General features: G+C 41.8%; 2 protein-coding genes and 1 long non-coding RNA gene across 6 annotated transcripts in view; 2 read left to right on the top strand and 1 right to left on the bottom strand.

The window, feature by feature from the left end:
* LOC109877501 (myosin heavy chain, fast skeletal muscle-like) overlaps nucleotides 1-7,599 on the top strand; it is a 79,802-nt gene extending 72,203 nt beyond the window's left edge. For 2 of the 3 annotated variants that reach the window (XM_031811334.1, XM_031811333.1), the window contains 17 exons: nucleotides 48-193; nucleotides 373-463; nucleotides 772-1,161; nucleotides 1,283-1,409; nucleotides 1,598-1,716; nucleotides 1,873-2,069; nucleotides 2,213-2,396; nucleotides 2,507-2,672; nucleotides 2,986-3,110; nucleotides 3,263-3,571; nucleotides 3,787-3,990; nucleotides 4,132-4,257; nucleotides 4,386-4,556; nucleotides 5,546-5,650; nucleotides 5,747-5,842; nucleotides 6,213-6,344; nucleotides 7,467-7,487. In XM_031811334.1, the coding sequence (XP_031667194.1) occupies nucleotides 48-193; nucleotides 373-463; nucleotides 772-1,161; nucleotides 1,283-1,409; nucleotides 1,598-1,716; nucleotides 1,873-2,069; nucleotides 2,213-2,396; nucleotides 2,507-2,672; nucleotides 2,986-3,110; nucleotides 3,263-3,571; nucleotides 3,787-3,990; nucleotides 4,132-4,257; nucleotides 4,386-4,556; nucleotides 5,546-5,650; nucleotides 5,747-5,842; nucleotides 6,213-6,344; nucleotides 7,467-7,487 (2,709 nt within the window). Of the gene's footprint in view, nucleotides 1-47; nucleotides 194-372; nucleotides 464-771; nucleotides 1,162-1,282; nucleotides 1,410-1,597; nucleotides 1,717-1,872; nucleotides 2,070-2,212; nucleotides 2,397-2,506; nucleotides 2,673-2,985; nucleotides 3,111-3,262; nucleotides 3,572-3,786; nucleotides 3,991-4,131; nucleotides 4,258-4,385; nucleotides 4,557-5,545; nucleotides 5,651-5,746; nucleotides 5,843-6,212; nucleotides 6,345-7,466 lie in introns of all 3 variants that reach the window. The other variant, XM_031811332.1, reaches the window with a different exon arrangement.
* Nucleotides 7,600-10,973: 3,374 nt separating this feature from the next.
* On the bottom strand, nucleotides 10,974-22,039 carry LOC109876455 (zinc finger protein 883-like). Of its 2 annotated transcripts, XM_020468872.2 has the most exons (4): nucleotides 21,654-22,039; nucleotides 18,661-19,367; nucleotides 18,415-18,540; nucleotides 12,807-14,935 (listed from the first exon to the last, which is right to left on the bottom strand). In XM_020468872.2, exons 2-4 carry the CDS (start codon nucleotides 19,295-19,297, stop codon nucleotides 13,665-13,667), a joined length of 2,034 nt encoding a protein of 677 aa, XP_020324461.2. In that variant the 5' UTR covers nucleotides 19,298-19,367; nucleotides 21,654-22,039; the 3' UTR covers nucleotides 12,807-13,664. The 2 variants fall into 2 exon arrangements, with proteins under 2 accessions (XP_031667040.1, XP_020324461.2); XM_031811180.1 differs by having other exon boundaries at nucleotides 10,974-14,935; nucleotides 18,415-19,367; nucleotides 21,654-22,036.
* On the top strand, nucleotides 19,994-21,658 carry LOC109876456 (uncharacterized). Its single transcript, XR_002253010.2, has 3 exons — nucleotides 19,994-20,384; nucleotides 21,051-21,113; nucleotides 21,227-21,658. It is a non-coding gene; the product is annotated as an uncharacterized LOC109876456 (long non-coding RNA).
* Nucleotides 22,040-24,825: the final 2,786 nt, after the last annotated feature.

The raw sequence follows: 24,825 nt of genomic DNA, 5'->3' as shown, positions 1-24,825 counted from the left end.
TATCTTCAGTTGTTTAGATTTTAATAATATGTGTTTTTATCTTCTAGCTTGAGGGTTCTCTGGAGCAAGAGAAGAAGCTCCGTATGGACCTTGAGAGATCCAAGAGAAAGCTGGAGGGAGATCTGAAACTGGCCCAGGAGTCCATAATGGACCTGGAGAATGACAAGCAGCAAGCTGATGAGAAAATCAAGAAGTAAACACAAACAAATGAGAACAGTATTACCTGCTATAATGGTTGTTTTTGGCCAATTCTTGTAATTATGAATTAGCATTTACAAGTGATTCTTAATAGCAAAGTGAATGGTATGATCCTCTGCCTTTACACTATCGAACCAAAACCAACTCTGCAATCAATGTGTTTGTGTTTATTAGGAAGGAGTTTGAGACCACCCAGCTCCTCAGCAAGGTTGAGGATGAGCAGTCTCTGGGAGCTCAGCTGCAGAAGAAGATCAAGGAACTCCAGGTCCAGTACAGGATATAAGCTCCAGTACAGAAAAGCACAGACTTGAATCATTTCCTGAAAACCCTTATTCTGGTAACACACATTTTTCCAGGTGGCTTCTGACAGCTGAGTAGGTTGGAAGATGGTGTTTCTTAACATTGTGGTTTTGGTTCCCGCATGGGACACTACTGTCTACTGAATATATTAGTGTAACTGGCTTCGTATTAAACACATTTATACAAAATATACATACTATTATTACTTTGTGAGGTTCAGTTGTTTCAACTGTATTGTAGTGTTCATCCCCCTGCTCCTGCCCCCTGTTCTAGGCCCGTATTGAGGAGCTGGAGGAGGAAATTGAGGCTGAGCGTGCTGCCAGGGCTAAGGTTGAGAAGCAGAGGGCCGATCTCTCCAGGGAACTTGAGGAGATCAGCGAGAGGCTGGAGGAGGCCGGAGGCGCCACTGCTGCTCAGATTGAGATGAACAAGAAGCGTGAGGCTGAGTTCCAGAAGCTGCGTCGTGATCTTGAAGAGTCCACCCTGCAGCATGAGGCCACAGCCGCCGCTCTGCGCAAGAAGCAGGCCGACAGTGTGGCTGAGCTCGGGGAGCAGATCGACAATCTGCAGCGCGTCAAGCAGAAGCTGGAGAAGGAAAAGAGCGAGTACAAGATGGAGATTGATGACCTCTCCAGCAACATGGAGGCCGTCGCCAAGGCTAAGGTGAGTAGTGATGTTTTGATCAAGCAGTATTGAGGAAGGTCAACTACATCACCATTCAAGTGAACTGAAGTTGACAGGAGTCACATATATAAAGTAATGATGGAACATGTTTCACTAACAGGGAAATCTGGAGAAGATGTGCCGTACTCTTGAGGACCAGCTGAGTGAGCTAAAGACTAAGAATGATGAGAATGTTCGCCAGGTCAACGACATCAGCGGACAGAGAGCCAGACTCCTGACAGAAAATGGTACCATCAACAATGAACAACAACCCAATCCTTTCCTTCAGTAGAACAGAATAACGTGTTGGGGGCTATATGCACATAATTTAGACTGTACTATTCACCACCTAACATTGCCCTATGATACCTCAAAATGCATTTTCAATCTTAGAAAACAGGGACCCTATTAACAAGATGTTCCTCTGTCCCTGCAGGTGAGTTTGGCCGCCAGCTGGAGGAGAAGGAAGCCCTGGTGTCTCAGCTGACCAGAGGAAAACAGGCCTTCACCCAGCAGGTGGAGGAGCTGAAGAGGGCGATTGAGGAGGAGGTCAAGGTAAGGGACCCAAGATGGAGAGTTTAGAGCCATATCTTTACATAGACAGTGACTACACCACCCTCAGATACTCCTACTGTCTCTCCACCCTCAGAGACTTCTACTGTCATTTGTTTGACTCTCGCTCTAATCTGTCTTTGTCTTTCTCTCTCACAGGCTAAAAACGCACTGGCCCACGGTGTTCAGTCTGCCCGCCATGACTGTGACCTCCTGAGGGAGCAGTTTGAGGAGGAGCAGGAGGCCAAGGCAGAGCTGCAACGCGGCATGTCCAAGGCCAACAGTGAGGTGGCTCAGTGGAGGACTAAGTATGAAACTGATGCTATCCAGCGCACAGAGGAGCTGGAGGAGGCCAAGTGAGTCGCACGCAACAGAAACACTCAGATATGGTGTGGATGGTGAGGGTGGTAGGGGGCTCTGAGAAAATGTTACATCAATATGTATTGTTTGTGAAAGTAAAAAAAGTTACACCATAAAACCACCGTCTGTTGTCCAACAGGAAGAAGCTGGCCCAGCGTCTGCAGGATGCTGAAGAGACCATTGAGGCGACCAACTCCAAGTGCGCCTCCCTGGAGAAGACCAAGCAGAGGCTGCAGGGAGAGGTGGAGGACCTCATGATTGATGTTGAGAGAGCCAACGCATTGGCTGCCAACCTCGACAAGAAGCAGAGGAACTTTGACAAGGTGAAAATGAATAAACCTATATTTTTTATCAATTGTATAATTCTTTCTTATTTCTAATTTTAAAACTCTTCATCTATGACTTCTCATGAAAATTCCATGGATTCTCCTAGGTTCTGGCAGAGTGGAAGCAGAAGTATGAGGAGGGCCAGGCTGAGCTGGAAGGAGCTCAGAAGGAGGCTCGCTCTATGAGCACTGAACTCTTCAAGATGAAGAACTCCTACGAGGAGGCCCTGGATCATCTGGAGACTCTGAAGAGAGAGAACAAGAACCTGCAACGTGAGCATTTGACAGCGATTCTATTTGGCTTATGTTTTACTAGTGTTTTAAAAATGGAAGGAACTGCAATCATCAAAACGACTATTACACCATTTCAGAAATGTCATGTACAGTATCATTTGTATATATCGTTTTACTTGTAATCGCTATTTATTTTAACAACAGTAGGAAGTTGAGCGCAATTACATTTATAAGACCATATGAAGTGTTGTTAATTAATTCATGGTTATTATGATTCAATATCGACTTCAGTACATTGGTGATATCCACTTAAAATCTCCCAAGTCTAAACTTCTCATGTGTGTGTGTGCAGAGGAGATCTCTGACCTTACTGAGCAGATTGGAGAGACTGGCAAGAGCATCCATGAGCTGGAGAAGGCCAAGAAGACCGTGGAGACAGAGAAGTCTGAGATCCAGACCGCTCTGGAGGAGGCTGAGGTACAAACTACAGCTGTTTGATGGGGAAAGTACTGTTACACTAGCCAACACCAGCTACAGGATAATGATCCCTGTATTGTAGTCATATATATTTAATTCCTACATCCAAATGTATTGAACACAATTGGCCTGACTGCCTCTTGTTTGTCCAGGGAACACTGGAGCACGAGGAATCCAAGATTCTGCGTGTGCAGCTGGAGTTGAACCAGATCAAGGGTGAGGTGGACAGGAAGATCGCTGAGAAGGACGAGGAGATGGAGCAGATCAAGAGGAACAGCCAGAGGGTGGTTGACTCCATGCAGAGCACCCTGGACTCTGAGGTCAGGAGCAGGAATGATGCCCTAAGGGTGAAGAAGAAGATGGAGGGAGACCTGAACGAGATGGAGATCCAGCTGAGCCACTCCAACAGGATGGCCGCTGAGGCCCAGAAACAGCTTAGGAACGTCCAGGGACAGCTCAAGGTAAAGGGAGATCAAGCTCCAAAATCTGAACATGGAGAGGGATTTGTTTGTGAATCTGTAGAAAAGAATAGAACAGAGGAATTGAATAGAGTGAACTATGTGCTGTAGACAGGTAGCGATATTGGGGAAATTCTTCCCAGTGAACATTTCTATCACCCATCCTACCACCTCTACTTCCACAAGTTCTAATGAACGTATGTCATTGTGAACCCCAGGATGCCCAAGTGCACCTTGATGACGCCGTCCGTGTCGCAGAAGACATGAAGGAGCAGGCAGCCATGGTGGAGCGCAGAAACGGTCTGATGGTGGCTGAAATCGAGGAGCTGAGAGTTGCTCTGGAGCAGACAGAGAGAGGCCGCAAAGTGGCTGAGACTGAGCTGGTAGACGCCAGCGAGCGTGTTGGACTGCTGCACTCCCAGGTATGGGTCAAAAGCAATTTCCAACCAAGCATACTGTTTAAACACACCTTGAATTCAACATTGCTTGCATTGAGAGTTTAATAATTTCAATCTTGTAAATTCTCTTTAGAGCTAAACAAATTGTCTTGTTTCCTCCTTCAGAACACCAGCCTTCTGAACACCAAGAAGAAGCTGGAGACTGACCTGGTGCAGGTGCAGGGAGAGGTGGACGATATCGTCCAGGAGGCCAGGAATGCAGAGGAGAAGGCCAAGAAGGCAATCACTGACGTGAGTCCTTGAATTACATCAACTTCATTTTTCCCTAATGGCCAATGGTAGCTGGGCTGGTTAAGAACAAAAAAGATCTGCGAGGGACATTATGATTGGTGCATAAATTAAACAAACTACTATTCCAGGCGGCCATGATGGCTGAGGAGCTGAAGAAGGAGCAGGACACCAGTTCTCACCTGGAGAGGATGAAGAAGAACCTGGAGATCACAGTCAAGGACCTGCAGCACCGCCTGGATGAGGCTGAGAATCTGGCCATGAAGGGAGGCAAGAAGCAGCTCCAGAAACTGGAGTCCAGGGTGAGATACCAGCAGGGTGGATTAGGGTGGATTGAAAGACTGATTGCTGGAAATGTATCTGATAATGTAAATACACAGGAGAATTATGTAATGACTTTCTCTCATTAACCCTCCTAGATCAGGAGTTCCCAAATGTCTTTGCATCAGGGACCCCTTCATAATATCAGAACCCAACTCTTACTTTAGAGGGAGATATAAACATTATCCACACAGTTTTACTATGACTTCAGCAGTGCATGGTCGGACTAATCAGGTCTTGGCTGCTGGGAAAGAACATAAAAACATTACTCTCTAGAAAATTGTGCTTTTCCACTCACTTACCTTAAAAATATATTTATGTCGGTGCTTCTGTCTTGCTGTGGACTCACTTGGCAAACTTCGCAATCCCCCATAACAGAAGCAAACTCATAACATTAAAAGAGGCGTGTGGCGGCCTCTATTGGCCATACTGGTACTGCAACATGCACTGCTAAATGCACGACAAAATCGGTCAAATCAAACAAGAGTCCTATATATTATAACTACAAGAATAATTTAGTTAAAAAATATATATATAATTGTTGGAATAGTGGACCTACCAATATCCCTGTTAGTCTCCCATGCCCATGTTGTACATCTAGGGGTTAAGAACATAACTGGTGGATTAATAATATTACATTGTATTGTATTCTAATCTTTATTAATAATATTACATTGTATTGTATTCTAATCTTGTTAATAATATTACATTGTATTGTATTCTAATCTTGTTAATAATATTACATTGTATTGTATTGGACCTTCTAATCTTGTTCCACAGATCCTCGGTAGTTTCATCTGTTGTTGCTAGCAATATTCATGAACAAATTTAAGTGTAAATTCCACTTTGGGAACCACTTGGAAAAATACATAGTGAAAGACAACAATTGTGCCTCCTTGACATCCTCCTGTTTTACAAAGATTTGTTTCACCACCTCAAACAAATGCCTAAATGTATTTCTTCCACAAAGGTGCGTGAGCTCGAGACTGAGGTGGAGGCTGAGCAGAGAAGAGGTGCAGACGCAGTCAAGGGAGTCCGGAAGTATGAGCGCAGAGTCAAGGAGCTCACTTACCAGGTAAGAGAAAGTGCATTCTTTACACTCTTGGCACTTACAATGACAGGTTTGTGTATAAAACTCTTGGGGCATTGATTATTTGATCTTCTCTCACAGACTGAGGAGGATAAGAAGAACGTTGGCAGACTTCAGGACCTGGTAGATAAGCTGCAGATGAAAGTGAAGGCCTACAAGAGGCATGCTGAGGAAGCGGTGAGTCACTGACAAAACTTCATGTCCATACAACTTAGTTTGACGTGTTGCTACAGCAACAACACATCAGTCAACAATGACAATTGACACTGCAAGTAAATGCTGATGAAATGATGCACATTTCTAAATGCCTCCTATTCGTTACCAACTTATAGGAGAGGGGTTGAATATTAATTAGCTGCACCAGGGGCTGGTCTAGTGATCGTGCTGGAGGCAGTGGTTTGATCCCCTGTTCTGCCACTCACTTCCTCTGCTGTATCCTCTAGCTCCCTGTATACATTGTTATCCTAAAAACAGAACATTAATTTGCTACCTGAAGCTTCAAACTTTAAATGCTGATGTTCTGCTCTCCCTCCCTTTCCTCACCCAGGAGGAAGCAGCAAACCAGCACATGTCTAAGTTCAGGAAGGTTCAGCATGAGCTGGAGGAGGCTGAGGAGCGTGCTGACATCGCTGAGACTCAGGTCAACAAGCTCAGAGCCAAGACCCGTGACTCTGGAAAGGTACAGAACTGCTACTAAACCTGTACCTGACTCATGTTCAGATATGAACACATCAACACCACCTATGATTCAGTCTTCTCAGAGGTCAATACAGACCTTTTACACTCAACTGTATTGAAGATCCCTAAGAAGAACATTTCAGGAAGGGCTAAACAATCTTAATGAGAGTTATTCAGTTAGTACTTCAACATCAAATATCCAAGCTGAATACTGAGCACTAAAGACTTGATCCATTATATTCTATCCATATATTTATCATGTTCATTATTATTACTGATCCATTATATTCTATCCATATATTTATCATGTTCATTATTGTTACTGATCCATTATATTCTATCCATATATTTATCATGTTCATTATTATTACTGATCCATTATATTCTATCCATATATTTATCACGTTCATTATTATTACTGATCCATTATATTCTATCCATATATTTATCACGTTCATTATTATTACTGATCCATTATATTCTATCCATATATTTATCATGTTCATTATTATTACTGATCCATTATATTCTATCCATATATTTATCATGTTCATTATTATTACTGATCCATTATATTCTATCCATATATTTATCATGTTCATTATTATTACTGATCCATTATATTCTATCCATATATTTATCATGTTCATTATTATTACTGATCCATTATATTCTATCCATATATTTATCATGTTCATTATTATTACTGATCCATTATATTCTATCCATATATTTATCATGTTCATTATTATTACTGATCCATTATATTCTATCCATATATTTATCATGTTCATTATTATTACTGATCCATTATATTCTATCCATATATTTATCATGTTCATTATTATTACTGATCCATTATATTCTATCCATATATTTATCATGTTCATTATTATTACTGATCCATTATATTCTATCCATATATTTATCATGTTCATTATTATTACTGATCCATTATATTCTATCCATATATTTATCATGTTCATTATTATTACTGATCCATTATATTCTATCCATATATTTATCATGTTCATTATTATTACTGATCCATTATATTCTATCCATATATTTATCATGTTCATTATTATTACTGATCAATTATATTATTTATTTCTTCTTACAGGGAAAAGAAGTTGCTGAATAAACAAGACCAAAGTATTGAAGATCAAAGTCTTACCATTTTCCTGTGATGCATAAAATATGATTTTCATGGTGAAATGTTGAGCATTGATTAAAAACATGTGGATCTACATACACTTCCTTTGTGACTGTGGACTTATTACTCAGCAAACAGCTTTTTAAACCATAATAATATTGTACTTTAAATAATGGAGCAATCTGGGATTTGAACAACAATAGTGGTCACCCCGAAAAAGCAGTCAGTTTTTTAGGTAAACAGATGAGGGATGAGCCTGGAGAAATGTCACCACTTTCAAATTCTCAGACTGAGCTTCGTCACACTTATAGATTTCAATGTAGTTCAGCCAGCCTCTGCAGTTAAGCTGCTTCTTTCTACAAGGTTGCTGGTAGATTGCCGTTGGAAATAATGACTCTAGTGTGTAAAAATCTGACACTGGCTAAATATGCAATTATTAAAATATCAATCGAGCCTTACCACCAGGAGTTGATTTTGCACTTGTATTTATTATGGATGCCCATTAGTTCCTGTCAAGGCAGCAGCTACTCTTCCTGGGGTTTATTATGGATGCCCATTAGTTCCTGTCAAGGCAGCAGCTACTCTTCCTGGGGTTAATTATGGATGCCCATTAGTTCCTGTCAAGGCAGTAGCTACTCTTCCTGGGGTTAATTATGGATGCCCATTAGTTCCTGCCAAGGCAGCAGCTACTCTTCCTGGGGTTTATTATGGATGCCCATTAGTTCCTGCCAAGGCAGCAGCTACTCTTCCTGGGGTTTATTATGGATGCCCATTAGTTCCTGCCAAGGCAGCAGCTACTCTTCCTGGGGTTTATTATGGATGCCCATTCGTTCCTGCCAAGGCAGCAGCTACTCTTCCTGGGGTTATTATGGATGCCATTAGAATTTCCTGCCAAGGCAGCAGCTACTCTTCCTGGGGTTTATTATGGATGCCCATTAGTTCTGTCAAGGCAGCAGCTACTCTTCCTGGGTTTATATGGATGCCCAGTAGTTCCTGCCCAAGGCAGCAGCTACTCTTCCTGGGGTTTATTATGGATGCCATTAGTTCCTGCCAAGGCAGCAGCTACTCTTCCTGGGGTTTATTATGGATGCCCATTAGTTCTGCCAAGGCTAGCAGCTACTCTTCCGGGGTTTATATGGATGCCCATTAGTTCCTGCAAGGCAAGGCATGCAGGCTACTCTTCCTGGGGTTATTATGGATGCCCATTAGTTCCTGTCAAGCAAGCAGCTACTCTTCCATGGGGTTTAATTATGGATGCCCATTAGTTCCTGTCCAAGGCAGCAGCTACTCTTCCTGGGGTTAATTATGGATGCCATTAGTTCCTGCCAAGGCAGCAGCTACTCTTCCTGGGGTTATTATGGATGCCCCATTAGTTCCTGCCAAGGCAGCAGCTACTCCTTCCTGGGGTTATTATGGATGCCATTAGTTCCTGCCAAGGCAGCAGCTACTCTTCCTGGGGTTTATTATGGATGCCCATTAGTTCCTGCCAAGGCAGCAGCTACTCTTCTGGGGTTAATTATGGATGCCCATTAGTTCCTGCCAAGGCAGCAGCTACTCTTCTGGGGTTTATTATGGATGCCCATTAGTTCCTGCCAAGGCAGCAGCTACTCTTCCTGGGGTTTATTATGGATGCCCATTAGTTCCTGCCAAGGCAGCAGCTACTCTTCCTGGGGTTTATTATGGATGCCCATTAGTTCCTGCCAAGGCAGCAGCTACTCTTCCTGGGGTTTATTATGGATGCCCATTAGTTCCTGCCAAGGCAGCAGCTACTCTTCCCAGGGTCTGGTAAAATGAAGACAGTTATACAATTTTAAAAACATTACAATACATTCATTACAGATTTCACAACACACTAAGTGTGCCCTCAGACCCCTACCACATATCTCCGACACAAAATCTGTTATCATGTGTGTGTATCTACACCTGCATTGCTTGCTGTTTGGGGGTTTAGGCTGGGTTTCTGTACAGCACTTTGAGAGATCAGCTGATGTACGAAGGGCTATATAAATACATTTGATTTGATTTGTATGCATGTGTCTGTCTGTGCCTTTGTGTTGCTTCACAGTCCCTGCTGTTCCTCACTTAACCTTTATTTAACTAGGCAAGTCAGCTTAGAACAAATTCTTCTTTACAATAACGGCCTACCCCGGCCAAACCTTAACCCGGACGACGCTGGGCCAATTGTGCGCCGCCCTATAGGACTCCCAATCACGGCCAGTTGTGATTCAGCCTGGAATCGAACCAGGGTCTGCAGTGACGCCTCTAGCACTGAGATGCAGTGCCTTAGACCGCTGAGCCACTCGGGAGCCCCATAAGGTGTATTTTCATCTGTTTTTAAATCTGATTCGACTGCTTGCATCAGTTACCTGATGTGGAACAGAGTTCCATGTAGTTATGGCTCTATATAGTATGGTGCGCCTCCCATAGTCTGTTCTGGACTTGGGGATTATGAAGGGACCTCTGGTGGCATGTCTTGGGGGGTATGTATGTGTGTCTGAGCTGTGTGCTAGTCGTTTAAACAGACAGCTAGGCGCTTTCAACATGTCAATACCTCTCACAAAAACAAGTAGTGATGAAGTCAATCTCTCCTCCACTTTGAGCCAGGAGAGATTGACAAGCATAGTATTAATGTTTGCTCTCTTGGTACATCCAAGGGCCAGCCGTGTTGCCCTGTTCTGAGCCAATTGCAATTTTCCTATGTCCCTCTTTGTGGCTGAACAGTCGTCCAGGTGCGACAAAACTAGAGCTTGTAGGACCTACCTTGTTGACAGTGTTGTTAAGAAGGTAGAAACTAGGGCCTGTAGGACCTACCTTATTGACAGTGTTGTTAAGAAGGTAGAAACTAGGGCCTGTAGGACCTGCCTTATTGACAGTGTTGTTAAGAAGGTAGAGCAACACTTTATTATGGACAGACCTCTCCCCATCTTAGCTGCTGTTGTATCAATATGTTTTGACCATGACAGTTTTACAACCCAGAGTTACTGCAAGCAGTTTAGTCACCTCAAATTGCTAAATTTCCACATTATTTATTGCAAGATTTAGTTGAGGTTTAGGGTATAGTGAATGATTTGTCCCAAATACATTGATTTTAGATTATTTTTTAATTAAAATTAAAGTAATATTATTTTATTTGTTATATTTAGGACAAACGTATTCAATATTTAAAAATATTATTAATTAAAATTAATATTATTTTATTTTGTTATATTTAGGACAAACGTATTCCTCGCCACCCATTCTGAAACTAACTGAAGTTCTTTGTTAATGAACGGGAACGTCAGACAAACAGTGAATACAGGTCATATCTGCATACAGTCGATATCAATGCAACATTTGAAGTGTAAACCAATATTAGCTATGAGAGTAGCAGCGTCAACCATCACAATCATCAGATTAGGATTAACACACACTTACAAATCAACAAAGACGTAGTTTAAGAAAGACAATATAACATTGATTTCCTCACACGATAGGTTATAGGTTACAATCCTTCGTATGAACTGCCAACTTTATTGTGCATATTATTAGTTCATTGTGGAAATAAATTAAGATATGCAAGATGTTTTAATATATATGCATATTTTTTTAAATAACTGTATATAACGAGGGGAGTGCGTTGGAAATGATTTTGTCAGTTAATCAGTTTCTGTCCTGTAGGTGGCACTGTGTGCTCTTTATAAAGGATGGGTGGGCCATGTCCTAAACACACGCTATATCAAGTTTATTTGTCGCGCGTGCATAGCATACAGCAGGTGTAAACGGTACAGTGAAACGGTTACTTGCAACAGGAAGTGTCCAGATAAAAAAATATTTTAAATATTTTGTAATTGTTAGATGACGCTTACCCGACACATTTATCTAAATTGATGGGTCATGTGAAAGAAATGCTAAACCACTCCTCAGCCACATCTAGCTAAGTGGATGGGTCACTTTTGTCTAGACATGTACACATGTTTATGAAATACAATAGAAGGCCATAATCACCCCCAGACACACCTGGCTAAGTGGATGGGTCACTTTTGTCTAGACATGTACACATGTTTATGAAATACAATAAATGGCCATAATCACCCCCAGACACACCTGGGGGTCGGTAAATAATCCTGCTGAAGTGGAGTCTTTTGTTCAGACATGTATCTAGCTGTGGTATGAATCGGCAGGTAGCTAAAGCTAACAAACTAGGTTCAATGTTCGCTAGCTAACATTAGGCTATACCTAGCAATGAAAATGGTTTTCTGATTCGAATAATGTGACTACACAGATCATACACGTAGCGTTAGCTAGAGAGCCAGCAAGCTATCGTTCGCTAGCTAACATTAGGCTATACCTAGCAATGAAAATGTTTTTCTGATTCGAATAATGTGACTACACAGATCATACACGTAACGTTAGCTAGAGAGCCAGCAAGCTATCGTTCGCTAGCTAACATTAGGCTATACCTAGCAATGCAAATGGTTTTCTGATTCGAATAATGTGACTACACAGATCATACACGTAACGTTAGCTAGAGAGCCAGCAAGCTATCGTTCGCTAGCTAACATTAGGCTATACCTAGCAATGAAAATGGTTTTCTGATTCGAATAATGTGACTACACAGATCATACACGTAGCTAGCTAGAGAGCCAGCAAGCTATCGTTCGTTAGCTAACATTAGGCTATACCTAGCAATGAAAATGGTTTTCTGATTAGAATAATGTGACTACACAGATCATACACGTAACGTTAGCTAGAGAGCCAGCAAGCTGTCGTTCGCTAACTAACTAACGGTACGCAATAAAGCGACTTTCTGACCAAATTAGAAACTTGTATCTGAAAATTGAGCGAGACTCTTAGATGAACGCTTCACAGCAGACTGGAACCATTTCACTCCCTTTTATTTGTAAATACTTCTTGTTTGGCCAGCGTTGTCAAGTCCCTCTGGTTCGCTCTGACCGTGGCGTGTGCAGAAAGTAGCCCATCACTTTTTCCAACTGATTTGTCGATAGCGCCTGCTAAATTCAGGGCATTAATGTTCGTTTGAGAAAAGTAGCAAAACATTTGTAGTCCTCGATGGCTAACGTTATATCTTTCAAAAACGGCACGGTAGAAAGGACTATCAACACATACTGAGCAGTTCATGTTATAGACAGAAGCATGCTTCATGGCAGACCAATCCACACTCATCTCCCGGCATGTCCAGCCCATCCATTATCTCAGCCAATCATGGCTAGCGGGAAGGTTCCTGACTTTTTCCGTGGTTAAACCAACTAGGCTCGTAATTTAACAATTTGATTCATATTTATGAATGGAATACAAGTTTGTTATTAAGGCACATGAAAGTTCACATGTTCCAGAAGGCATTTCTGCCCAAAAACACATTTTGATAAATAAATTAAATGCACTCACACAAAATGGGCATTATAATAATTTTCACAATTTCAGAGTGTTATTTCGACCTCATAGTGTAAAATTACAAAGACTGACAGGGGCTTTAAGGCTAGGATTTGTGGAGAAGAAGCTGATCCTATATAGATCTGTAGCTATGGGAAACTCCACCACAGGAATAGGAGAGCAGAGGTTAGGTCTCCCTGTCAGATACTGAATGTATGTACACAACCCTGTAATTTCAGGCAGTTTAAAGCCACAATCCTGGCTTTGTGTTTCAGTCCAATGGCAGCTGTGGGACGGGGCTAAGCAAACGTAACCTTAAGTAGAAAGCTACGGACCCTCTGCTCCCAACCCATGTGTGTGTGTCTGCAACAACAACAACAATAATAATAATAATAATTTGATGTTTATATTGTCCTTATTTCACACATGTACAAGTGTGTCTTATATACAAATGTGGTCATTTGTTTTTTGCATATCCCAACTCCCCCTGAGACGCCATCGGAGAGTGGAGTCGGGGTCAGGGTCAGCCATTATCAACGGCAACCCAGGAGCAATTAGGGTTAGGTGCCTTGCTCAATGGCACAGCAACAATTTTTTTTGCCTCGTCGGCTCGAGGATTAGAACAAGTGACTTTTCGGTTACAGGCCCTAAGCTCTAACCGCTAGGCTACCTGGCAACATGTGTGCTTATGTCCCTTTCTCTCTCTAGAGGTAGATTATAAGCAAAAAGACAAATCCCTTGAGTCTAAAAGTTAAACAATGGACAATAAAGTCTCTTCATAGAGCTTCGATCATTCTAAGGCTGTTCAGCATAGAGTGCATCGGCAGGATGTCCATGTCCTTTCTTATGTTTCAACATGGCTACTAAATACGTGAACCTCTCCCCGCATATATCACAGCTGTAAGGCTTCTCTCCAGTGTGAGTGCGTTTGTGTACAGCCAATGCGTCGGTTCGGGAAAACCTCTTCCCACACTGATCACAAGCATGAGGCTTCTCTCCAGTATGAGTTCTCTTGTGTGCAGCCAGGTTTTGTGACCGACTGAAGCTCTTCCCGCAGAAAGAACAGTGGTAAGGTTTCTCCCCAGTGTGAGTTCGCTGGTGATTCACCAGAGTACGAGACAGCGAAAACCTCCTCCCACAGTGATTGCAGACATAAGGCATCTCTCCAGTATGCACACGCTGGTGTGTTATTAAACGGCGTCGGAATATGAAGCTGCTGCCGCAGTCGGAGCAGTGGTACGGTTTCACTCCTCGGTGTATCTTCATGTGAATTCTGAAGTCGTCAGGATGGTTGAAGGTCTTTCCACACAGGTCGCAGACAATAGACTTCTCTTTACTGTGCCTTTTCTGGTGATTCTTCAGATACACCGGATGAGAGAAACAATTCCCACACTCAGAGCAGCGGTAAGGTCTCTCTCCCCGGTTGTGCGTCAGCTGGTGAAATTTAAGATTACCTTTTGTAGTAAAACACGCCCCGCATTCAGAGCAGCGGAAGGGCCTTTCGGCGGAGGGCTTGTGTTTATGTTCATGTGCTTTCAGTAAACTGAAATGAATGAACCGCATTCCGCAGTCAGAACATTGGAACGGTTTCTCTTCGGTGTGCATTTTCATATGGAAATTAAAGGTTGCCAAAATACAAAATGTCTTCTCGCAGAAGGAACATTGGTAAGACCTTTCTACGGCAGGCTTGTGTGTTTGCTTGTGTGCTTTTAAAGTGGAGTTTTGTGCAAAACTTTTCCCGCAGTCAGAGCAGTGGTGAATTTTTTCACCTGTATGTGTTTTCTGGTGCATTTTAAGATTACCTTTTAGACTGAAACTTTTTCCACACTGTGAGCAGCGGTAAGGTTTCTCTCCTGTATGGATTCTCTGGTGCATTTTAAGTTGCGCTGAACCAGCTAAAATCTTCCCACACTGAGTGCAGCAGTAGTGATGTTTCTTCCCTGTAAGTCTCTGCGGTTGTTTGTTGGCGTGTTCTGATTCGGTGAGACTCCAGTCTGGGTCATCAGCATCATGATGATGTTGTTCTTGGGGTTCCCCAGAGGATCCACAATAGCCACGTCTTTTTCCTGGGTGAACAAGGAAAAACAATCAAAACATTGAATACAGTTTGTCCTAGAGAAGTTACATCATTCTGAGGTATCGTTAAAACCATTCATCAGATAATCAAATTCCCTAGACTGCACTGTAATTTAGGATTTAACAAAAAAATCGTCCACATGCATAACCAGTCCTTGAGAAGTATTGTTATCAAATAGTTAATGGGATTTTGAATAACGGTTATTGGCCGGCTAAAGGAACTCGGTTACCGTAAAAAAAAGGTTTAAATAGCAAAACAAAGATATATATACACACGGTACCAGTCAAAAGTTTGGACACACGTACTCAAAAGGTTTTTCTTTATTTTTTACTATTTTCTATATTGTAGAATAATTGTGAAAACATAACATTTATGAACACATGTGGAATCATTCCAAAAAAAGTGTCATTTTAGATTCTTCAAAGTAGCCACACTTTGCCTTAATGACAGCTTTGCACACTCAACCAACTTCACGAGGAATGCTTTTGCAACAGTCTTGAAGGAGTTCCCACATACGCTGAGCACTTGTTTGGCTGCTTTTCCTTCACTCTGCAGTCCAACTCATCCCAAACCATCTCAAAGGTGTTGAGGTTGGGGGATTGTGGAGGCCAGGTTATCTGATGCAGCACTCCATCAGTCTCCTTGGTCAAATAGCCCTTACACAGCCTGGAGGTGTGTTTTGGGTCATTGTCCTGTTGAAAAACAAATGATGGTCCCACTAAGCGCAAAGCAGATGGGACGGCGTATCACTGCAGAATGCTGTGGTAGCCATAATGATTAGGTGTGCCTTGAATTCTCAATAAAAAATCACCAACAGTGTCACAAGCAAAGCACCCCCACACCATGACACCTCCTCCTCCATGCTTCACATGGCAACCACACATGCAGAGATCATCCGTTCACCTACTCTGTGTCTCACAAATGGTTGGAACCAAAAATCTCAAATTTGGACTCATCAGACCAAAGGACAGATTTACACCGGTCTAATGTCCATTGATTGTGTTTCTTGGCCAAAGCAAGTCTCTTCTTCTTATTGGGGTCCTTTAGTAGTGGTTTCTTTGCAGCAATTCGACCATGAAGGCCTGATTCACGCGGTCTCCTCTGAACAGTTGATGTTGAGATGTGTCTGTTACTCCGTGAAGCATTTATTTGGGCTGCTATCTGAAGTGCAGTTAACTCTAATGAACTTATCCTCTGCAGCAGAGGTAACTCTGGGTCTTCCTTTCCTGTGGTGGTCCTCATCAGAGCCATTTTCCACATAGTTTTTACGACTGCACTAGAATAAATTTTGAAAGTTCTTTCAATTTTCTGGATTAACTGACCTTCATGTCTTAAAGTAATGATGGACTGTCGTTTCTCTCTGCTTATTTGAGCTGTTGTCGTCATAATATGGACTTGGTCAATTACCAAATAGGCCTATCTTCTATATACCACCCCTACGCTGTCACAACACAACTGATTGGCAAAAATGCGTTAAGGAATATAATTCCACAAATTAACTATTAACAGACACACCTGTTAATTGAAATGCATTCCAGGTGACTACCTCATGAAGCTGGTTGAGAGAATGCCAAGTGTGCAAAGCCGTCATCAATATTTGTTTAACACATTTTAGGTTACTACATAATTCCATGTGTGTTATTTCATAGTTTCGATGTCTTCACTATTATTCTACAATGTAGAAAACAGTAAAAATAAAGAAAACCCTTGAATGAGTCGGTGTTCTAAAACTTTTGACTGGTACTGTATATATTTTTTAAGTATAATAATACGTTTTAATGTATGTGCATTGAGTGTGGGAAATGTGCTTTACAAAACATAATTATGATTTTTTTTTTAATGATGGGAAGGACTCATAAAACCTGAATAAAGGATACATCTCGTAATAATATACAAGGTCAAGCACTTATCATGTTTAGTCTTCACATGATAAACACGTGGACTCAGACCTTTGTGTTTCAAGTGGGTGTCAAGTAAAAGTAGACGATGGCAGACAACAGGATTCTTAGTGAGAGGGCTGTTGTTGTTGAACGTTTGCTTGACTTACACACCACCGTTCAAAAGTTTAAGGTCACTTAGAAATGTCCTTGTTTTTGAAAGAAAAGCAATTTTTTGGTCCATTAAAATAACATCAAATTGATCAGAAATACAGTGTAGACATTGTTAATGTTGTAAATGACTATTGTAGCTGGAAATTGATGATTTTTAATGGAATATCTACATAGGCATACAGAGGCCCATTATCAGCAACCATCACTCCTGTGTTCCAATGGCACGTTGTGTTAGCTAATCCTAGTTTATCATTTTAAAAGACTAAAAGACTGATCATTAGAAAACCCTTTTGCAATTACGTTAGCACAGCTGACAACTGTTGTCCTGATTAAAGAAGCAATAAAACTGTCCTTCTTTAGACTAGTTGAGTATCTGGAGCATCAGCATTTGTGGGTTCAATTACAGGCTCAAAATGGCCAGAAACAAAGAACTTTCTTCTGAAACTCGTCAGTCTATTCTTGTTCTGAGAAATGAAGGCTATTCCATTCGAGGAATTGCCAAGAAACTGAAGTTCTCGTACACTGCTCTGTCCTACTCCCTTCACAAAACAGCGCAAACGGTCTCTAACCAGAATAGAAAGGGGAGTGGGAGGCCCGGGTGCACAACTGAGCAAGAGGACAAGTACATTAGTGTCTAGTTTGAGAAAATGATGCCTCACAAATCCTCAACTGGCAGCTTCATTAAATACTACCCGCAAAAACACCAGTCTCAACGTCACCAGTGAAGAGGCGACTCCGGGATTGCTGGCCTTCTAGTGTTTTTACAGTCGTTTTACAGAATTTGGCAGTACGTCCAACCAGGTTCACAACCACAGATTATGTGTAACAATGCCAGACCAGGCCCTCCACATCCAGATTCTTCACCTGCAGGATCGTCTGAGACTAGCCACCCAGACAACTTATGAAACTGAGTATTTCTGTCTGTAATAAAGACTTTTTATGGGGAAAAAACTAACTCTGATTGGCTGGGGCTGTTGCATTTTATATTTTTGATCAGTATTCAATAACATTCTCAGTAACGGTCGCAGAAATATATTTTTCTTGTTACAACTGTGATATGTTGTTTATCTACATTAGTTGAATGCACTGACTAGATTTGCTCTGGATAAGAGCTCCTGCTGAATTACCAAAATGTAAAAGTAAAAACAAAACACATTCAAAGCATGCTGGGTATTATTCTAATGTTCTCGGCCTTCAGCCACAACTGTCAGATACACCGTTATATGTTAATTGTATCAAAACCATTGGCAACCATGTTGCGCTCCTCTATGTTTAACAATGATTCTACAATGAAAAAAGGTGTTGATGCAACTTACAAATGTTGATATCAGAGGCCGCTGGACTGCACTGTCATGTTAGAAAACAACAACTCAACTTCACAATGGAACCAAAACAGAACGTATCCTGCTGCACTTACTTTGATGAATCACGTCTCCTTCCTCCTCCTCATCTCCTTCCTCCTCCTTGTCTCCTCCTCCAGCAGTTCCTCTCAACCCTGATGTTTTCCTGCAGTCGACCAGCCGCACAGACACCCTCTTCAGACCCTGCAGTAAGGCATTACCAGGAGAGGACAGAGAGGGGGCCCCACTCACTCTCTTCAGACCCAGCAGTAAGGCATTACCAGGAGAGGACAGAGAGGGGGACCCACTCACCCTCTTCAGACCCAGCAGTAAGGCATTACCAGGAGAGGACAGAGAGGGGGCCCCACTCACTCTCTTCAGACCCAGCAGTAAGGCATTACCAGGAGAGGACAGAGAGGGGGACCCACTCACTCTCTTCTCCTTCTGTTCTGGTGTGTGTCTCTCTGGAGCTGATTCCGCCTCCAGCCCTTTGCTAGGCAACAAATCCCTGTCCTCCTCATCCCATTCTTCATCGCAGTCTGCAACGTCGTCATCAAAGGATTGGTTGTGAGTCATGGGTTCCCCCTCCAGCCTTTTGCTAGGTAACCAATCCATGTCCTTCTGGTTCTCGTCTTCATCACAGTCTACAGCGTCATCATCAATGGATTTGCTGGGACTCAAAGGTGCACCGATACCCTCCTCCTGTATCTTCCTGATGTCCTCTTTCAGTTGGAGTAACCAAGACATTCCCTGCTCCTCCGATTCCATTGAATCTGCATTTTCCCGAAGTTCCTCCAGGATTTTACGGCACAATGAGTGATGGTGATTCTTTCCTTGAACATCAGAGCCATCCTTGCCACCTATTCCACTGCGTTCGCACAGGCAGCGTAAATTGTCGTTGGTTAAAGTGTATAAACTCTGTTCCATTTCATCCATCAATGTTTCCCTCTCTCCACTCATATTGTCCTGCTCACGTGGCAACAACAGCAATGAAGTCAATGTCAAGACTGATATAGTTCAGTTAGATGACCTGTAATGAAAATGAAAGATTAGAACACATTAACGATTGCATCTGTCATTTCACCTTAAAATGTTGTTTCTTTTTACTTTGAGTGTTAAATTAGTTTAGGAATATTCAGGCATGTTTAAATTAAATATTCACGTTGGTATAGTCACAAAATGACATGAAAAGGCTATGTATGTCAAGATGACATGGTGGTTTACATCTATTGTGTTTGGCCTTAGTTTGATTAATACCTAGGAACTAAGATGACATCATACAGGGAGATCTGTGGAAGGGAGCCATTTCAATTACGATGGGCATGGGGTCCCTACTTGCAGATCTTCACAGGGGAACCCAGACAGTGGGAGAGCAGGGATACATGTTCCCTGGTTTCAGATACACCAGGGGAGGCAGATGTCTGATGCAGTTTCATTCTTCTCTGCTGTGTTGTTGGCACTAGTGTTGGAGTAGTGTTGGGCTAGTGTTGGGGTGGTGTTGGGCTAGTGTTGGGGTGGTGTTGGGCTAGTGTTGGGGTGGTGTTGGGCTAGTGTTGGGGTGGTGTTGGGCTAGTGTTGGGGTGGTGTTGGGCTAGTGTTGGGGTAGTGTTGGAGTAGTGTTGGGCTAGTGTTGGGGTGGTGTTGGGGTGGGTGGAAGACGTGGGGCCTAAACGGGTTACTTTGTGTTCAGACTGCCGCTGCCTTGGTCACGCTGAGAGAAGGGAAGTCTAGAGCACAACCAGACTTGTTAAATCGAGCTGTTGATGGCGCTTAATAGGGTGGAAGGCTTCTCTGTCAAATGGCACCTCCTGTTCTCTGTTACTGTGGATATTTGAAAGGTCCATTGGATTTACTCATATGTTCATCACAGACAACATGCAGCGTGTAGCTACAGCTTTCAATACCAGTGTTGTCCTGAATACAGCTGCTGGTATCGACGCAGCTCTGTCTTTTGAGGCTAAAGCAGTCTGGACTGGTTGAAGCCGAGTGGGAAGGATTATTTTGGAAGTGTTTCAGTCTGCCGTGAATCATCATTATCCATACACCGGTAAGAGTCTACAGTTAAAATGCTAAGACAGATACATAATTGTACATTTGTTATTGTCTCAACTGTATCAAAACTGTTTTTAAAATTATTGTTAGCTAAATAGCTAGCTAGATAGACAGTTGTATACAGATACTGTTTTGGCTAGCTAGCTAAACTGACCAGTTGCATTCTGCTGTTAATGTTGATTGTTGATGTGCTAAGCCGCGCATTACATTATGATAATATTTTAATTGTCTGTCATATTCAACGAGCTGGCTACCGAAAATAGCCACTGTGGTGCGAATGCTAATCGATTATCAAGCTAATCAAACCCCATTTTAAGTGATTAGGTACACATGCTAAGTTGGCTAGTTAGCAAGCTACGATAAAATGATAGCTAAATAGCTAGCTATTGGATTGTAGATTTCAAGGTCTTTTTTTCCATGTTCAACTAGCTGGCCAGCTAGATGAATACAACTTACATTTAGCCAGCTGGTAATTATGAAGCTAAACGTTTGATAAAACTAGCTAGTAATCTTGTGTCTGCATTGCCATTGTTTGACAGGAAGCAGGTTAAGTGTGTACAGGATGCTTTATTACAACTGTAGAGGTCAACAGGAAATACAAATCTATAAGAGATTAATTCATTGATGTTTCAACACCTTTTTTCTGGAATTTGTCTTTCAGCATAAACGTGCTCTCCACCATCAGTACAAGGAGATGATCAAGGCTGAACAGGAAACACTTCAGGTATTTTGTCTTTGAGTTTATTTCTTGGACTTGGGGGGTCAATCAGTGTTATTTCTGGTATGCAAGGTTTGAATGTCTTGTCTATTTTATAGTCTGCTTTTCGTCCTTTACAGCTTTAATTGTCTGGAGCCTGGTGTTGTTGTGGCCAAGGAGCTTCCACTCAGATGGAACCAGGTTTCAGCTGCTGTGCAACGTTGACGTCCTTCCTACCAGAGATGTGAAAAAGTCCCCTGGACTAGACACAACCCGGCAAACATATTGAGAAGATCAGGACTTTTGCAATTAAAATAGCATGGACATTACATGTCCTGCACCAAAAGGGCAGGACAGAAATATGCTCACAGGCTAGATTGGTTAATCTTATGATATGGACAAAGCAAAGTTACTCCAGAGTTTATGATATAGGCCTAGGACTAGATAGTGTGTTTTAAGTTATTATCAAACCAAAGCCATAAACAGTAGCTAATCGTTCACAGGGTTGGTGGTGTACAAAACATCAAACTGGCTGCAGTGGAAGTGCTAGTAACCTTTGCTACCTACCACGTACAGTAGAAAGGCTAGCTAGCTAGATAACAGGCCAGCGCGTCTCTGTCCAACCTGAACAAGAAGTACACCTCGTGACTTTCGCTTGATGTTCCTTCGATAACGTTGTTCTGAGATCAGTTTTAAGCTGTATTTTGGAGATTGAATGTAGAAATTCCCACTATGTTGGAAGACTGATCTAGTTCGGGTTAGCTGATCATTCTTTGCTTGGTTCCAATGTATGCTATGCCGTCATCACACACAGATCAGACCAGTCGAGTATCGATATATCAATGGTAAACTTCTTCTTCGATGAGGTTTAACGGCGATTGGCATCCAATATGTTGCATTACCGCAACTTACTAGACTGGTGTACAACTCCTTTATACTTTGCTTGATTTAAAAATAAAAATAAATTAATAAGATTTTCAAATACCCTACCATCTAACACTACACTCACGAACAAATCTACAAATGAATAAAATATTCATATTTCTCTCGCACGGGATATTTCTGATCCCCAGCGCCATGGGGACACAATTACCACATACCACTACTTTCCCCAATGCTACCAATTCCTTTGTCTCATGCCCATCTGCACACTTCTCATACCTAGGAACCTCCCTCTTACACACTTCTGCCACATGCCCATAAGCTTGACACCTGTAACAACATAATGTATTCGGTATAAAAGCTTGCACATATTAATTTATATGTCCTATCATTACTTTGTCGGACAAAGACTCAACATCAAAACTCAAAAGAACAGACAATGACTCTTCTGTTTCACCACTCTCGCCACCCTGTCTGTCTCGCAGCAAACAACGAGCATCACAAACACCGGGAATCTTCCTCTTCAGTTGGTAAACTTTACATTTACTGCTATCCCAGTAATCACTCCTTTCAATGGCACCCTTATCTTGAGAGCAAAACAATTCGGGCGCCTTCTCCCTCTGACCAGCAGAAACATAAACAAATATCACAAGACCACTTTTGGTTACCCTCACCAATTTCAAGGCACCCAGCTCTGTTTTCACCCACCCTGAAACCACAAATGGATCAGCAAAAAGGCAAGGGTCCACTTTCTCCAAAAACTTCACTCCTACTGTCATAGACTCATCTTCATCCTGACTCTCGGTTCAAGCCTCAGGCGCCTGAGAACTTCACCACACCCACCACCTCCGATACGTCAACCTCATTCACTTCCAATTCTCATCCTGTCTTCAGCTCCATCTGCTTACACTTTCTACCATTCTTCTTTTAAAAACCATCTCCCCTTTTCCGCCATTTTTAACCGACTCAAGCTCACCATCTTCCTCCCTCTGTTTTAGACCTCCTCTGCCTCTCTTTTCCCCTGCATTCCTCCTCATTAATTCCAAGTAAATGTAAAGTTACACTGTTACATATACGTCCCCTTATGATAATACTGCACTTCTCCTGACATACATCTTGTTTTTGCTTTCTCAAGTGACGCCATTTAACCGGCTGTCACAATCTCCGTACAATCAGCACAAATCCCTCAGGATGTAGCGCTCAACAGCGCATCCCACTTATTATGCAGCTGCCTAGTCTTGAAGATATTCTTTATCAAAAGCTATTGCGACACTTTCCAATTTTGACTTCCTTCTACCAGCTCTGTATGTGATCGACCATTAGCTGGGACCGCTCTCTCTTTCTCCCCACCAATGGTAAACTCTATGGCTGATGATGCTTCGTGTAATCTCACTTCAGGCGACATTTTTGCTGCATTTAGGATGTTTTCAGGCAAATATAAAGTGTGAAAAAAAAAAATTTGAAGTTCAGAAGAGCTTTTTCTGTTTTTCATTAACATTACGAGGCTTAGTTGTCTAAGGATTACCACGTACTTCTTAACATGAAAAAAGGCGTGCATAGGTAAAAATAAATAATAATAATAATCAAAACACAAAACAATTCAACTTTATAGCATACATTAATTGATAAACCCATACGGAAAAAAATCTACATTGGAATATATTTAAATGAAATTGAATTAAACATAAAATGTCAATATATTATTTTGTACGTATGGGAAAGTCTATGAAATAAGATCAGGAGCACTAACCCCCTTCAACGTGTCCTCTAAACCAGTGCATTGAATATTAATTTAGAGATCTGGAACCTCTTCACTAGGTGTTTTCTATTGAACCTTTATTTAGAGATCTGGAACCTCTTCACTAGGTGTTTTCTATTGAACTTCTATTTAGAGATCTGGAACCGACCACTAGGTGTTTTCTGTCAGGTGGATGGATTATCTTGGCAAAGGAGAAATGCTCACTAACAGGGATGTAACAAAAAAGTTGTGAACAACATTTTGGAGAAATAAGCTTTTTGTGCCTGGAACATTTCTGGGATCTTTTATTTCAGCTCATGAAACATGGGACCAACACTTTACATGTTGCGTTTATATTTCCGTTCAGTATACTTGCACCACAAAGTTCTTGTTGATAGTACGGATGTTTTCATTGGGTGAAGATTGGTGACCACAGGAAGTATTCAAACCTGATTGACTGGGGGCGTTGCTATAGTATCTCCTTAATTGTGCAACCATTCTACTTCCCACAAATCTAAAAGTATTGGATTGGTGGAGACATGGGCTAGCGGGAGTTTTCAAATTAGCAGTGGCGATTAGCAGTGGCGATTTTAGCATGTACATCTTGGTGGGGCACTACACAATACAATACAACACAAAACAATACATTAATTGCACTATCACCAACTTCAAACATCTGCTATCTGAGCAGCTAACCGATCGCTGCAGCTGTACATAGTCTATCGGTAAATAGCCCACCCATTTTTACCTACCTCATCCCCATACTATTTTTATTTATTTACTTTTCTGCTCTTTTGCACACCAATATCTCTACCTGTACATGACCATCTGATCATTTATCACTCCAGTGTTAATCTGCAAAATTGTAATTATTCGCCTACCTCCTCATGCCTTTTGCACACAATGTATATAGACTCCCCTTTTTTTCTACTGTGTTATTGACTTGTTAATTGTTTACTCCATGTGTAACTCTGTGTTGTCTGTTCACACTGCTATGCTTTATCTTGGCCAGGTCGCAGTTGCAAATGAGAACTTGTGAACAACAAATGGATAAGAGGTAATCCGTAATTTCAATTAAGACATTACTGAGTGAGCTAGGACAGACGTAGTCAATATAAC

The sequence above is a fragment of the Oncorhynchus kisutch genome, unplaced genomic scaffold, assembly GCF_002021735.2.
Source record: "Oncorhynchus kisutch isolate 150728-3 unplaced genomic scaffold, Okis_V2 Okis01b-Okis20b_hom, whole genome shotgun sequence".
Lineage (NCBI taxonomy): Eukaryota > Metazoa > Chordata > Actinopteri > Salmoniformes > Salmonidae > Oncorhynchus > Oncorhynchus kisutch.
Note: the sequence above shows the minus strand (reverse complement) of the source record. Positions and strands in the feature narration are given on the sequence as shown.

What these genes read in the sequence shown, in the direction of transcription:
- LOC109876455 (XM_031811180.1), bottom strand. Translation starts at nt 19,297, where the DNA reads ATGAGTGGAGAGAGGGAAACATTGATGGATGAAATGGAACAGAGTTTA. An exon ending in AGGAGACGTGATTCATCAAA is followed by an intron (nt 14,936 to 18,414) that starts GTAAGTGCAGCA and finishes TTGTTCACCCAG; the next exon opens with GAAAAAGACGTGGCTATTGT.